The sequence below is a fragment of the Typopeltis vanoorti genome, chromosome 3, assembly GCF_054136105.1.
Source record: "Typopeltis vanoorti isolate ZY-2024b chromosome 3, IOZ_Tvanoo_1.0, whole genome shotgun sequence".
In the NCBI taxonomy this organism is placed as follows: domain Eukaryota; kingdom Metazoa; phylum Arthropoda; class Arachnida; order Uropygi; family Thelyphonidae; genus Typopeltis; species Typopeltis vanoorti.
In genome coordinates this window covers 121,560,508-121,577,910 of record NC_143551.1, presented here as the reverse complement: position 1 = coordinate 121,577,910, position 17,403 = coordinate 121,560,508, and the positions used below count along the sequence as shown (strand labels likewise).

At 34.3% G+C, this 17,403-nt stretch overlaps 1 protein-coding gene across 1 annotated transcript in view; it reads right to left on the bottom strand.

Moving 5' to 3' along the window:
- Positions 1 to 17,403, bottom strand: part of LOC150108525 (uncharacterized) — a 190,126-nt gene that overhangs the window by 12,729 nt on the left and 159,994 nt on the right. Inside the window, exon 11 of the mRNA XM_090390479.1 lies at positions 15,201 to 15,992. Coding sequence (XP_090246605.1) covers positions 15,201 to 15,992 — 792 coding nt within the window. The remainder of the gene's footprint in view (positions 1 to 15,200; positions 15,993 to 17,403) is intronic.

Genomic DNA, 17,403 nt, shown 5'->3' with positions numbered 1-17,403 from the left:
TTTCTGTCAAAAAACGCACTCTTCACCCAGATCCTGAGTAAAGAATTGGACAAAGTTTTATTCGAGTAGCAGCAGTAGAAGCCAAGTTCTTAAGACTCATCTTTGACAGAAAGCTCACATTCCTTGCACACATTTGTCAACTTAGGAAAAGTGCAAGAGAGCACTGAATTTCCTTTGCACTCTATCCTCTACTGAATGGGGTGCAGGGACTGAACTTCATCGCTTCACTTTTATTGCATACTTGCATGTTCAAATCTGGATTATGGATCCCAAGATTGCAGTTCTTCAAGGCAGAGTAGCTTGCAATGGTCTTATCAATCATTAGGGATTATGGAGCTTTCTGCACATCACCCAATCAAAGTATTTATGTTGAGGCAGAACATGTTCTATAAATTAGACTTCGTTGGTTGTACTGCTATATTTTCTGACTTTATCATATTCAATCGGACCCCACTCGACTGTAACAATTATATAGAAAAGTTGCATGTAGTTCAGCTAATTTTAGAAATGATTTTAGACCCTCTGAAACTGAAAATTCTGTGGATCTTCCAAATACAGATGACCATAATTCCTGGAAAAATCTAAAAAAAAATTTTTCTTCCACATATGGAACAGGGTGATAAAATAACATGCTTTACTAAAAATCAAAAATTATACAGCTTCAGCCCCTGATGATTTGGAATGACCCAATATTGCCATTAAAATGGTCCAATTATAGCAATATATATATATATATATATATATTTTTTTTTTCCCCATGTTATTTTGTCAATTAAAACATAATGAAAACAGGGAGAAAAATCTTTCCTCAAGTAGTCTTGCACAAGAACTAATTTAACAAAACTTTCTCAATGTTCTAATTCTGAAAATTATAACATTGTTAGCATCCAGGAATGCATTAGCAGAGCTAATCTCAGGTGGTATGGTCACTTAAACAGAATGGGAAAGGAAAGATTAGCAAAAGAAGTGTTCTCTGCCATGCTGGCACGAAAAAGACCCAGAGGAATACCAAGAAATAGGTGGATTGATAGTAAAAAGTGCCTTAGAAGATAGAAATATAAGATATGATAATATTGGATTTATTATGTTGGAGGTTTAATGGATTTTTTACAACACTCAAAAAGAATTAAAATAGAATTTAATACTTCCTATATTTCGTCCTAGTCACTAGGACATCTACGGGATTACAAAGACAATTAATGTAACATGCACACAAAAACTTATAATACTAAGCCCAACCACGTGGGTGACAATAAAGTCCTATCTAGGTGGAGCGCCCTCTAAGGGCAGTAGTAGGTGGCCTGGAATGTAAGGTGGGATCTCTGGTGATGACTGTTTCCCAAATCTTCGGAAGCTTAATGCAACCGTATTTGTTAAGATTTGGTTGGTTTCTGAGATCTGCTGCTGCTTCTAAGAAAAGTCTCTCTTTCTTGATGTAGGGTATGGTGATGGCATTTTAGATTTTTGTTGACGAGAGGGACGGGGAATGGGGGAGGAATTGATTATTTTTTTGATTCTGTGTTCGCTGTAGCCATTGGAGAGGAAAGTTCTGTGTATGTGGTTAAGCTCAGTAGTGAGGGCGGTTCCACTGGAACAAAGATTGTGGGCTCTCTCTTGGTAAGGGTTTTAATGATGCCATATTGTTGTGAGGGGTGGTGGTGGGAGAGTTTGTGAATGTATCTGCCTGTGTGTGTGGGTTTTCTGTATACAATGAAGGCAAGTGTATCATTAGGCAGGCGCGTGACTAAGGTGTCTAGGAAGGGTAAACAATTGTTCTTTTCCTTTCTGTTCTTCGCCTCCAAAAAGTAACTTATCTTATTCCCAACGCATGGCTCTCCAGAAACTACGCAAAGAAAAAAGTATCGTCATCACCAGAGCGGATAAAGGTAATACCAGCGAATACAATCGTAAAATGAACATTATCCTCCGCGATTGCGCTACCTACATCCCGCTAGAACACGACCCCACAAAAACTCAAGTTAAAAAATTAAAAATCTTACTTAAAAAAGTAACCTCCCGACGTCACGAAAAAACTTAAACCTTTCCGCTCCCGTCCCCCCCGAATATACGGTTTACCAAAAATCCACAAACCTAATTCCCCACTCAGGCCTATAGTAGATGCCACCAATGCACCTTGTTACAGACTGTCTAAACAGCTGGCCAACTCTCTGTCCCCCCTCACCGGAAATTCAGCTTCCTATATAAAAAACTCGACCCACTTTAAAGCCCTCACAGAAAATTTAACCTTGAATAATACAGACATATTAGTAAGCTTTGATATCTCCTCCTTGTTTACCAATATTCCCTTAACTGACACTTTATCTCTCTTAGAAAACGTTTTTCCCTCTGACATCTTAGATCTCTTTTCCTTCGCCATCAACTCTGGGTATTTCGCTTGGAATAACAAAATCTACAAGCAGATAGAGGGAACCGCCATGGGCTCCCCCCCCTCTCACCCCCCCTTGCCAATTTCTATATGGAAGATTTCGAAAAACGAGCCATAGACTCAGCCCCACTCAAACCTTCTATCTGGCTAAGATATGTAGATGATGTGTTCTCTATTTGGCCTCATGGCCCAGACACGTTAGACTCCTTCCTCGGTCATCTCAATAGCCTACATCCAAGAATCCAGTTTACTATGGAAAAGGAAAAGAACAATTGTTTACCCTTCCTAGACACCTCAGTCACGTGCCTGCCTAATGATACACTTGCCTTCACTGTATACAGAAAACCCACACACACAGGCAGATACATTCACAAACTCTCCCACCACCACCCCTCACAACAATATGGCATCATTAAAACCCTTACCAAGAGAGCCCACAATCTTTGTTCCAGTGGAACCGCCCTCACTACTGAGCTTAACCACATACACAGAACTTTCCTCTCCAATGGCTACAGCGAACACAGAATCAAAAAAATAATCAATTCCTCCCCCATTCCCCTCATCAACAAGAATTTAAAAATGCCATCATCATACCCTACATCCGTGGCACTTCGGAAAAAATAGCCAAGATACTAAAAAAGTATAACCTACACACAGCATATAAGCCCTACCGCAAACTGGCTACCCTTATCCGTTCTACGAAAGATCAGCTCCCTCCTCTCTCTCTGCCTGGAGTTTACAAAGTACCCTGTTCCTGTAAGCTTGCGTACTTTGGACAGACAGGCAGATCAGCATCCATCCACCTGGAGGAACACAAGTCATACATCGTTAAACACAACTATGGCCATTCAGGCTTGGCTGACCATGTTTTGGACACCACCCACAGAGTATCATGGAAGAAAACCACCATGCTCCACCACAGCAAATTCAAGAAAGAGAGACTTTTCTTAGAAGCAGCAGCAGATCTCAGAAACCAACCAAATCTTAACAAATACGGTTGCATTAAGCTTCCGAAGATTTGGGAAACAGTCATCACCAGAGGTCCCACCTTACATTCCAGGCCACCTACTACTTCCCTTAGAGGGCGCTCCACCTAGATAGGACTTTATTGTCACCCACGTGGTTGGGCTTAGTATTATAAGTTTTTGTGTGCATGTTACATTAATTGTCTTTGTAATCCCGTAGATGTCCTAGTGACTAGGACGAAATATAGGAAGTATTAAATTCTATTTTAATTCTTTTTGAGTGTTGTAAAAAATCCATTAAACCTCCAACATAATGTGCTCACAGCACTTAAGCCTCTACACAAGAATGATAATATTGGAGTCTTGACAGGTAACAGATTGATTTGGAGGAAAATTGTAGATAGGAAGTTAGTAATGATGTAAGTTTATCATGTAGTAATATCCTGTCAATACAGCTTCAGTACATATCAGGAATTTGATGATGATAATTGTATTATCTGGCTATAAACTGATAACAGATACTCTGATAGGAATGATCATCTGATAACAGTCATTCCAATTATAGTCAGCTCACACTACAGCAAAGACCATTTTAGACCACTATAATAAACTGCTGAAAACTCATTAGTTTCATAATATCAAAGTGACAATAAAGGAAATTTCATTGTAGAAACCTATCACTATAAACTATTTCTTTTGTTCTTTATGAATTCTTTACAGTGAAAGATAAACTGTATCTACTTGAAGCATTTTATAAAGAGAAAGGGCCTTTTTGTTGATAAGCATAAATCTCTTTGTGATTTAGTGTTTTTCTGGGAATTATAAACTGTTTATAACTATTTTACATACTTAAAATGATTAAATTTAGTGATGTTGCTGTATCAAACACTGTGATAGCCTGCATGGTAAACTAATTGCACTAGCAGTAGTTACAAACAAAAATAAAGTTCTTAGTGAACAGTGCTACACTAGTTAATACTACAGTTATCTGTAAATGTCAGAATATTATTGCCAAAATGAAAAAACTTTTAATATTGTAGGTTGATGAAAAAACTGGTTGGCGTGTTCCCCTAAGCCACTGTTTCCCAACATGAGCCGTATACCCCATAAGGGGAGCAATTAGAAAATGATGTTACATTCATCACCTCATCACCAATATAGTCAAAAAATCACCATTGTTGGCAGAAAATGATCGATGTTGCAACCCTGATTTTCGGAGGAAAAAAAAAGCTGGCAACACTAGTACAGCAGGCAACATAAATACTTGGCAGTGTAAGTGTGTTATGGTCATGTCATATCATAGCATCTGCCACTTCTGAAAAGTAAACAATGCCAATTTAACTTTGTGCAGTTTTTGTTGAAGAAATAACTAGGCAAGTTTGCTTAATTTTTTTATGTAACATTTTTACATGTTGTTAGTTTTCTGGTTACCCAAAATTTGCACTACTATCAATTTAAATAAAATGAACACTTTGCCATAATTGTATTAGGTTCATTTGACAGTTGAAAACAAACATAAAATCTCATATTTTGTTGTTTCTTTTTCTCTAATTGTGATGGTAGGCTTTTAAAATTTTACTTTTTTTTATTATTTTAACTGTTATTTATTATATGTGTTTGTAGTAGAATAAATACATGTTATAAATCATTAATGGCCTTGTATAATCCAAACATTTTTTCCAAACCTATTTTTTTTCCTTTCAGTTGCTAACCCCATGCATAAAATGAATAGTGCAAGCAAGAAAAAAAGTTCGTTAGTATTCAGATGAATATTTGAAGTTCGTTTCATACCCACTGCTCAGGATGAACAGTTACCACCCTGTTTACTGTGCAAACACTGTTTGATCAACGAATCAATGAAAAAGATCGTCTTGAAGCACATTTGAAGGCGAAACATAGCGGTTATGTGAACTATGATTTGAACCAATTTAAGTCTCTACAAGAGAAGTTTGAGAAAAGATCAACAATAGATTCATTGTAATCTGTACGAACTGCTATCCAAAACTGTACTCTTGAAGCTAGTTATGAAATTACTCTGCTCATAGCTAAATCAACAAAAATTCATACTATATACAGGAGGATTTAATTAAGCCATTGATCAGTGGCGGCTTGTGGCTTGAAATCATGGGGTGCTGCACTTTCGAAATATACATACACACTGTAAGTACAGTGTATATGTGTCGTGTTTGGATAAAATATCAAAATTATGGTAAAATTTTTAAAAAAAAATTAAACATGAAAAAATATTGTTTATTATCGAAAAAATTATACAGTTTGGTATAATTCAAAATTACTTAAAAAAATAAAATATATTCTTCTTGTTTTGTTTCATGAAAAAATATTGTTTATTATCAATACAATTATACAGTTTAGTATAATTCAAAATTACTTAAAAATAAAATCCATTCTTCTTGTTTTGTTTCAAACGAAAAGGTCAATAACTTTTTCCTTAATGTTTGTGTGACTGTTGAAGAATTTTTTCTCCGTTGAAATTATTGCAAGCGCATTTAATCTCCTGATTCATAGTGCTCCTCAGAAACGTTTTTATTCTCTTTAATGTTGAAAAACAGCATTCAGGCTCTGATGTAGTCATAGGAATTGTCAAGAGAATTTTTATTAATACAGTAATTTCACTAAGAACACAATCTAAGTTATTTTCTGTTATAAATTTTAACAAGTCAATTAATTCACAATAATCATGCATGTCGTGTCTACTGTAGAATACTCGAAGTTCAGTTTCAAGTTTTTCTTTGTTGATCATGGGATATGCTTTAGTGGTCAATTTTATTTTTTCTGTAGGCAATTTATTCTTAAAATTAGCTAATTTATCCTTGTTAAATAATTTAGCAGCTACTAAATGTTTAATGAAAGAATACCTTTCCTCCATATCAACACGTATGCAGTCACATACTTCCTTTGATTCAGCAGTGAGCGTCTTTGAAGGATTCTCAGTACTTCGAATTTCTTATTGCAAAATAGCAGTTTTAAAATTTGCTATATATTCATGTACTTTGAATACATAAATTTCACGAGATTGCATTTGATTGTAAATTATTTAAACATGAAGCATTATCTGATGAAAAAGCTCCAACCAGAACATGAAATTTTCATTACTTAGTGTAAAATTCCTGTGGCTTCTGAAATAGTTTGATTTGCATTTGATGTTGACTGAATTTCAGCAAGGCAGCTTTTTAACGGTTTGCAAATTTTCATAAACTTTGTTCACAGTGCGTATGTTAAAGTTCCATCTTGTAGTAGATGGGCATGGAATGGCGACGTTTATATGCTTATGAAGAATTGTTACACGTTGTAGTGATCTCGAGAAAATGTTGATTGAGCCATAATATTGGAGAAAAAAATTCATGAGTTCCGCATAACACTTCCTGCATTTTTCATTATAAGATTCAGTTGGTGAGCATAACAATGAGAAATGTGCATTATTATAAAATTCTTCAACTTTTGCTTAAACGTACCCTTTCTTAGTGAAGGAATACCTTTCCTCCATATCAACACATATGCAGTCACATACTTCCTTTGATTCAGCAGTGAGCGTCTTCGAAGGATTCTCAGTACTTTGAATTTCTTATTGCCAAAATAGCAGTTTTAAAATTTGCTATATATTCATGTACTTTGAATACATCAATTTCATGAGTGTGCAAATGCGAATACATCAATTTCACGATGGTGCAAATGTCTGAGCTATTAGTTTTTTGTCTATTACCTTGAAGGATAATATCTAACTGCTCTAGAATACATTTGGTTAAGTCATCTGCAGTTTGATTCTATGGAATAAAGAATCCCCAAAAGCATTCAAATATTTCTTCATTCAATAAGTACTGAAAAACAATAACTACCTGAGAGTGTTCTGAAACATCTGTTGTGTCATCAGCCATGATAGCTACAAATGAAGCTTCTTCAATATTCTTATTTATTTCATTTTGGTATATTTGAAAAAGACAATCGAGTATCTCATTCTGAATAGTCTTAGAAACACCTTTAAATACCGTACTGGTTTCTAAATGGTTTCTTAAATCTGGATCTAATTTAGACGCAAACTTCACTAATCCCCTAAATAGACCTGGATTTACCGAATCATCTTTTTCGTCAAGTTCACGTAAAGGAATTTCAAAATTTCCACAAAATAACATACAGTCGATTATCTTGGATAAAATTTCAAGTTTTTTAGTAACCCTTTTTGTTATGCTCATTAATTGAAATTCTGTAGGCTTCACTAAGTTTTTGTTTAATATCTACAGTTCCTAAAATCACAAAGAAACTGCATTTTCAATGTTTTTTTGATGTTTCATGTCAGTTTTTTTTTCTTTTATTTTATTTATATTTACAAAACCATCCTTTGTCCATTTTGTATCACCTCCAAACAACAAACACAGAAAAAAAAATAGTGCATTTTTCACTTCACAACCACATAGCCAACTTTTCTTTTTATATCACTCTGTATTAAAACTTCTAATGTATTTCCTATCATTGCTTATTCCTGGCTGAGATATTTGAATATCAGGTAAAGGACGGCCTCTTATTTTAATTTTAATAGAAACTTTTTCAGCGAGAGTCAACTGTGAAAATTTAAGTTTTTGTAGTTCACTTACAGTCACTACTGTCACAGAACTTATTTCTTGAGGTTGCATTTCTGAGGTAATAATTGTCAATAATCCCAATAATGTTCTAAAGTAAAAACTATAACAAATGTTGTCTTTAATTGTAATGTCCAAATATTTAAAGAGACGGAGTAAACACAATAAGCACTAAGAAAACACTCTACTACTGGTGCAAACTGCATATAAACTGCACGACAGACAGTCCACATTATGCTAATAGCTTGCACCTCACTATGACGTGCATATGCTTGTGCATGCAGCAATATAACACTGTGGTAAACATAGTGCTGCTAGCGTCCTTTGTCCTCCTAAGTGCTACAAGATGGATTTTTATTATTTTTTTATACAAAATAAGAGATTTGTATAGGATTGTTGATGATAAAATTAAATATTACAAGCAAATATAAATAAATTAATAAATATATTTATATATCGAGAAAAACTGGGGATGCTGCAGTTCCGCAGTACCTATGCACGAGCCATCCCTGCCAGCAATATCAACTTTTCTCAAAACAGTTATGGAGAAAAGATGTCAAAGGAATGCCACTGGGCAATAACACTGTTAGCAAAAAGAATAGATGAGATGGTAAAAGATGTGGAAACACGACTCATTGAAAAGTTGAGATCAAAGAAATTCTCAATACAGATGGATGAATCAACTGTAAGAGATGGTGAGGCTGTATTGATGGCCTATTTAAGATATAAAGACAATGGTGAATTTACTGAAGAGATGTTGTTCTGTGAAGCATTGAAAAGCACTGCCATTGATATATATATAATAAACTCAAAAATTATTTAGATGAAGCTCAAATATCAATGAAAAATATTACATCTTGTGCTACAGATGGTGCTCCTATTATGATGGGCAAGAAACATGGTCATTTAAAATTAATGAAGGATGAGAATCCTGAATCATTATTTGTGCATTGTGTTATTCACAGAGAAAATTTAGTTTCTAAAAACTTCCACCTGTTCTAAATGAGATGTTGAATTCAGTTATAAAATGTATCAATACTATCAAAGCTAATGCAAAATGTGAGAGTCTATTCAAATAATTTTGTAAGGATATAACTGCTGACCATGTAAGACTACTGCATCACGCCAAGGTGAGAAGGCTGTCACAGGGGAATTGCCTGCGAAGATTCATGGAACTATTTGATATTCTTAGTGAGTTTTTGATTGGCAAGCCTGAAATTAAACTCCTACAAACAGCTGATGGTCAAGCATTTCTAAGTTATTTGACAAATATCTTTCAAAAGCTGAATTCAAATAAACACTTGCAAGGAGCAAATAAGACCCTTGTCGATGAAAAAGGCTAAGATATTTGACTTCGTTGCATTTCTGGAATTTCGTCAAAAGAATGTTTTAGCCAAAAAATTTGACCAATTTTATTGGCTGTACTTGTTATTGCAGATCACCTCAGCAAAATGGCCTGTGATTTAAATAACAGATTTTCTGATTTAAAAGAATTTGATTTTCCATCTTGGATAACTCAGTCAATGCTAGCAGACTTAACTTTTGTGGCCATGCAGTATCAAGAAGAACTCTCAGAAATACAAAATGATGAGTGTATTAGAACTTTATTCAACATAAAAGGAACAATGGCTTTATGACAAGACAGAAACATGTATTTAGCTGAATGTGGCTTTAGTGCTGTAAATGATTTGTTACTGAAAAAAAGAAATTATCTGGATATCACAAACTGTAGGGATGTGAGATTGAAAGTGACTAAATTAGTACCTCAAACAAGAACTCTTTGCAGCAGACATAAAGCTTAAGGATCATATTAACTTAGATTCTATTTTCCCAAGTTGAGTTTGATTTATACTTTATAATATACAAAGTGTAATATAAAATTTATATTCATTGAAGAAAGTCAAATTAAAAACAGTTTTACTTATGCTCTTTTTTTATTTGAAGTACTTATTTTTATTATATATTTTCAGAACTTGGTTGACTATTATGCTAGAGGGGGCATCAAAATTTTTGAGGCATTGAGGTGGGGCTTGATCCAAAATAGGTTTGGAGCTAGTGTCCTAAGCCAAGCTATTTCAGAATAACTTTTTCGTTTGCAAAAATTATTCTAAATTTTTTGTTTGTGTATCTGATGTAAATAAACACTTTGTTTATGTCAATTAAAAATATGACTTCTTAAAAACGTTATTAAACAATTGTACAAGTGAAGAAAAAAAAAAGAAAAGAAAGAAAAACAGTGATTTACTATATGATGGTAGTCTGGAACTTAGTGTATTGTATGACTGGGGTATGTCTGTGTGTGTGTTATAAGAAATAGGATAAGCCTTTTAACCTTATCTAGCTTTTGGAGACTGAGTGGGCAGTTCAATCTTCATTGGTAAGCAATCAGAGATAACTGGCCTAAGACTATCACTAATTATAAGCAGCAAACCGATGAAGAGACTGACAAATAAGTGCTGCCACCTTTTAGTACATAAGACAATAAGATATCAATTCCATTAATTGATATCTTATTGTCTGAAATAGTGGAGGTTGTATGGCTGATTTTCTTGAGTTTATGGGAGAAAAAACTCTGCTTGCCCATTCTAGAGGTCAACCAACTTGGGAACCAGTTGAAGAAAGGCTTAGGATGCAAGCGCAACTTAAAATGAGGTACACGAGCCTTATATATATATATCAATTAATGGAATTTTTCAATTTATGGAAAGTTGGGGAAAGAACGAGAGGGCATCCTTGGAAGCTGAGAATGAAGGCCACCAAGAAGGGTGTGAGGGCTAGATTTTTCTCTCAGAGGGTGATGCGTGATTGGAATGGATTGCCTTTGGATGTTGTGAGTGCAGGCAGTGTGAATGAATTCAAGAATATACTTATTCTTGATAAGTATGATAGACCAGCCTCCCTCAATGAGTCTGACCTCCAGGGAGTCTTAATAATAATAATTATAATAATATATATGGGGTGCTTACGGGTCAAATCTGTATAACTGAGAGGAGACCTCCACATAGCCTTTAAAGGAATGCGGAGAACCGACCAGAGCTTCTGACCTAATGTCCAATCCTCACCTTCTCGTGGCGCACCCTGTTGGGTATCTACTTTGATACTGAACGAACGAGGATGGGCTGGCAATTTGGGATTTAGCTGACCAAATTGTATTCTTATTGGTTAAACCAAAATAAAAAATGATGGTACAACATGACAAAATTTCATGCCGGCTTGGGCGTTGCCTGGTTAAACAAGGCCCCCGTGGTTTTCGCCAGGGAACCAGGGCGAACAGCGAAAAGTCAGCAACTGGAACATATCTGAAAACAAACCCCAACTACATCACCAGAGTTAAAGATCGGTACTATCAACGTAAGAAGCCTGAATGGCAAAGAAATGGAGCTAGCTGAGGAATTAGATAAGTACCAGATCGACATAATAGGGGTGACTGAAACCAAAAAGACCAAAACTGGTGAGATCTTTCTGAGCAATAAATACAAAATGTTATATTCAGGCAATGACAATCAAGGAAAAGAAGGAGTAGCCATAGTATTCAACACAAAATACGAGGCTAATCTTCTTGAATGGCAGTCAGTCTCAAGTAGAGTAATGTGGGAAAATATGAGAATGGGGAACTGGACAATGAGACTTATTTGTGCCTATGGTCCCACAGAAGGTTCTACTAAGGTAGAAGTGGAGGAATTTTTTGAGGCTTTAGAAAAAGCAAACTGACACAATGAAAAAGGAAAAGTTGGTCCTTGTTGGGGATCTAAATAGCAGAGTAGGAAATGGTTGTGAGACATACAAAAATATTTTGGGAAAATTTGGAGAAAAGAGCAAAGCTAATAATAATGGCAAATATCTGTTGGATTTCTGCTCAGGACATGGACTGGTTATTACTAACACCATGTCCCAACATAAAAATGTGCACAAATTCACATGGAGAGAAGAGGCTAGGAATAAGAAAAGTCTCACTGACTATGTTATTGTTGATAGTGATGTTTTCTCCCTGGTGCAGGACACCAGAGTGTATACAGAGGATTTGAAATTGGAAGTGATCACTATTTAGTCTTGAGCAGGATAAAATTGAATTTCATATTGAAAAGAATAACATGTAAGAGAGTTTTAAAGCGAATAAAAGTTGAGCAGCTCTCAGATGTGAACTGTAGACTAAAATACACAAAGATTATTGAAGAAAAAATGAAAGAGCTTGAGAACAGGAACCAAACCCCTTGGAGATTCAGTGGCAAACTCTGAAGAAAACATTGATTGATTCTGCCAGAGAGGCATGTGGTGAGGTTGTGTGCAAGGATAAAAAAATCAGAACTCCCTGGTGGACACAGGAAGTTAAAGAGACAGTGAAGGAAAAGAAGAAAGCATATCAAATGTTCCTGGCAAATAAGTCAGCTTTTACTCTTACAGAATACAGAAACAAATGTAAGAAATCTAAACAGTGTGTAAAACTAGCTAAACAAAAGTCATGGGAGGACTTTGGCAAGAATATAGAAAATAAATATCAAGAAGGTGGAAAATATTCTGGAGGTTGTTGAAGAAGCTTAGGAATGGAGGAAAGAGTGCTGTAAAAGCAGTTAGAGATGATAAAGGTGACATGAAAACAGGAGAAAAAGATATCCTTGAAGTATGGAGTAATTACTTTGAAAAACTGCTAAATGAAACAAGCAGTGATGACAGCACAGTGATAAAAAAACACTGACCAGGCATGCAGTCAGGAATACATATCTATACTTCAAGTAGAAAAAGCCATCAAAGGCTTGAAATGTGGAAAGGCAGCAAGAGTAGATGATATTCGACCAGAAATGCTGAAGTATGGTGGTATAAAAGTCTTACAGTGGCTGCACTGCATAGTTCAGAAAGCCTGGACAGAGGGACGAATTCCCGATGATTGGAGTAGAGCTCTCATAGTACCCATATATAAAAAGGGAAATAAAACTGAATGTGAGAATTACAGAGGTATTTCCCTACTGAGTGTTCCTGCAAGATCTATGCAAGTATACTTGAAAAACGGTTGAGAAGAATTGTGGAAGAAAAGCTTGGTGAAGAACAAGCTGGATTCAGGCCAAATAGAGGCTGTCAGGTTCAGATCTTCACTTTACGACAAATAGTCGAGAAAGCATGGGAATACAACAAAGATCTGTATTTAAGTTTTGTTGATTTGGAAAAGGCATATGACAAGGTGCCAAGAGAGAAGCTATTCAATACGCTGCAGTTATATGGTGTCAATGGGGCATTATATCAAGCAATACTTAGTCTTTATTTGAGTTGTAAGTCAGCAGTTAGAATTGAAGGAAGTACAGGAAGATGGTTTAATGTTAAATTTAGTGTGAGACAAGGATGTACATTATCCCCTCTGTTATTCATTATCTATATGGATCACATTATGAAGGAATGTATTATTAAACCTGATATCAAAATTGGAGATGTTAATGTCAGCTCTTTGCTTTATGCGGATGATGTTATACTTCTAAATAAATCCGCTACAAGTCTGCAAGATTCTCTGACTAAATTGAATAGCTGTCGTAATAGATATGGTATGAAGGTCAGCAATAAAAAGACAAAGACAATGAAAATAGGCAGAATCATTGAAAATGTCAACTGTGTTGTGAATTGAGAACCTGTGAAACAAGTAAAACATTTCAGCTACTTAGGCACAATTTTTACTGAAGATGGTAAATTAAATATAGAAATAGACAACAGAATCAGCAAAGCTGGTATGGTGGGAAGTCAATTGAATAAATTCATATGGAATAAGAAAGAAATTAGTCAGAACACTAAATTAGCTGTATATATACAAGACAGTGTTCAAACCAGTTTTAACTTATGGATCTGAGAGCTGGGTCAGAAGTAAAACACTTGACCAAAGACTAGAGACCGCAGATATGAGAGTCCTGAGAAAGATTAGAGGCGTGAACCGATGGCATCAATGGCAATATCATATTAAAAATGAGGATATTAGGAAAGAACTTGACATTGTCAGCATCCAGGAATGCGTTAGCAGAGCTAATCTCAGGTGGTATGGTCACTTAAATAGAATGGGAGAGGAAAGATTAGCAAAACAAGTGTTCTCTGCCAGGTTGGCAGGAAAACGACCCAGAGGAAGACCAAGATATAGGTGAATTGATATGGTACAAAGTGCCTTAGACGATAGAAATATAAGATCTGATAATGTTGGAGTCTTTACAAGTAACAGACTGATTTGGAGGAAAATTGTAGATAGGAAGTTAGTAATGATGTAATTTTTTCAGGTAGTACTGTCATATCCTGTACACCCCTTGAGGGTACATGGTAGGAATTTGATGATGATGATGATATATATATATATATATATATAAAGTTGATGTTTAAAGTTTAAAACCATAATTTGCAAATGCAAAAGGCTTCTTAATTATAAAATTATAAAAAAATTATATTAAAATTAAAATAAAATAATTATTAACTCTTGCGAATATTTGTTTCTAATAATTATCAAAATATGAGCTATATGGTTTCATTTCGGCAATGTAAAATAAATAGAAATAGAGAATATTAAAGATCCAACTTTATTTCAAAATTGAATATATGTAGAAACTCTTAAAAGTTTTGAAAATTTGAGCAGCGAGCTTATGAGAATATAATTCTCAGCATTGTGGAGTAGATTTGCTTGCACTCCTTAAAAGATATGAGCACTGCCCAGACATCCATGTATTCATCTTTTATTAGTGCATATATTTGGCTGTGAAATAAGGTTAGATCCTTAATATCCCCTATTTCTATTTATTTTACATTGACAAAATGAAATCATATGGCTGTTTCTTTGATAATTACTATTACACAGAAACCAAGAGTTCACCGATCAAAAATACTATTCTCTGACATAGGATTGCCTTGGTATTGAATGAGGATTCTACCCCTCTTCAAGACTCTGATAAGAACCAAGCAGGTTCAAAACAGCTGAGAGGCCATTGAAACTTTTTAAAAGCATTAATAAAAGGTGAACATATGAATGCCTGGGCAGCATTGTCTTTTAAGTAGTGCAAGCTAAGGCAACTCTGATGATGAAGATTGTATTCTCATAAACTCTCTGTTCAAATTTTCAAAACTTGCAAGGTTTCTATATATATTTGGCTTTGAAATAAGGCTGGATCTTTAATATCCCCTATTTCTATTTTTGTTTCTAATAATTGTTATGTCACAAGTGCCATCACTTTTTGAATCTGATTTCAACTCTTTGTTTAGCTAAGTACTACAGATATTTAAAGCATGAGTATGTTAAAATCTTACCTGTACTAAAGTGCTCTCTTTATGTAATATTACATGATTTTTGGAATCAGATTTTTCCTTGAATAAAATTCTACTCACTGCTGTACCATCCGAGGCTTTGGAGAAAGTCTGCTTAATAGTGGACAAAAACATTTCATCAGATTCTGGATTCCCAGATTTGCAGCTTGTATTTACTACTGAAATATTTTTGGTTATGAAGAAACTTGTGTCATTGAATGCAGGTGCTTTTTCCATTTTCATATTTATAGTCCTATAATCATTACTCTTATTTTCTAATAAATTATTACTTGTGATGGTTGAGATATTGTGTTTATCAGTTGATAATAATGAAGTTTCTTCATGTATAATAGAATCTTTGAATTTTTTGGAGGTTTCACATTTATTTTTTGACAATATAGAGGATTCCACAGGAAAAGAGAAAGGTGTTTCTTCACTCTTTGTACTCCAAGTTCTATCATCCTCAGTGCCAGTTAAAGTCCTATCACAGTGTATTCTATCTCCAAGTTCGCACAGGCTTTCACTATTGTTTTGTATTATATTGTTATTCTGTACATTTTCACATAATTCAGTATATGTTTTATTTACTACTGATTCAATCAAATGCTGAACAACACACTGTGCCTGATTCTCATTTTCACATTTGTTTGAAGTATTAGATGTTTTTTTAAAATCAGCACTCTGCATAAGTTGTCCACTAGGATTTTTATCTGCTTCTTCACTTCCATTTATAGCTGAAGATTCAGAATCAGAATTTTCAGTAAAACCAATATTAGAATATTTGATCTTGGAAGACTGAAAAAAGTATAGAAATATTTCTTGTTAACACCAGATGGCCATTGATTACAAAGAATAAAAAAATATAATATTCAAGATAATAATATATACTTTGATTTTAATCAATAACACAGATAAGACCATTTAACTATGTTAACTGCCCAATTAGTCTTTTTGGTAAGTGAATTAAAAAGTGAAGTCAAAAAAGATTTTGAAAAATTCAGAATATGTTCATTTGGCAAAATAGAAAGCACCAATTTCTTATCCTCTGTATTCATTCCCTCTGCTTCTGTTCTTGTGTGTTGACTTAATATTAAAAAAAAAAAAAAAAAAAAAAAAAAGAGGATAAAAAAAGGTACAGAATGTAAACTGTGAAATAAACTGTTTAAAGCTGTCTAATAGAAGAATCATGCAATATTTTTTTCCCCATTACAGATGGACCAATATAAAATATTCTTAATGTAATCACAATATATTAAGAAGTTATATTATGTGAAGGCAGTTAACAATGGGTAAAATCTAATTTCTCAAGTGCAAACAGTATACCATTGTACAAATTATCCAGTTATCTGCAGTTTTTTCTCCAGAAAAGTTGGGTTTTCCATCCTGCAGAACATGCAAACCAATCAAAGAATGCATGCAACTGAAAAATATGTTGCAGATTACAGAGATAGAATTAACCTTCTTATGACAGCATTACCAATGTTTATATGAAGTCAAGTTTACTTGACTGTGATAAACTACTGAGTCTATCAACATTAAGGAGAAGATGAATGAGAAAATCTCAAGCTTTGCAATTCTTCAACAACTGACCAGTTTCCTGTCATAGAAACATATATTTACAAATTAAAATGTTTTCTTATTTAATTACTTATTTTTGTAATGCTCTGTAATTTGCTATTTTGTGTTGAAATTAAAATAATTATTAATGTAACCAATTATTTTTAATTTCTTTCAAAATGTATGATTGTGGCAGGGAAGACTTGAATGTGTTATTGGGGTGGAATGGAGATGTAACTTTGGCGGCAGAGGTAGTCTTTTTTTTTGGGGGGGGGGAGGTTTGATGTTTGTCAATAGATATATTTGAACAGACATACTGTATTATATTAAAGCAGAAGAGTCTTTTAAATCTGTTTCGAAAAAAAAAAGGGGGGGGAATAACATCTGTAAGCTTTTTTTATGCTGACCAAATCTGTTCTATACTGTATTAAAAAATAGAAACAAAAATGATGCATGCAATGCCAACCATGAAAATTTAATCAGGTAGAATGACTGTCACATTCTCCAGGGTACATTACAGGAAATGGGTAATACAAGCATAATTTTTAAAAGGCCATCTTTATCCTAAATTATTCGGGTATATTTTTAATTTTCTTAACATAATAATGACAAATACATAAAGTAAATATTATGTTTGCTTTCATTTTGT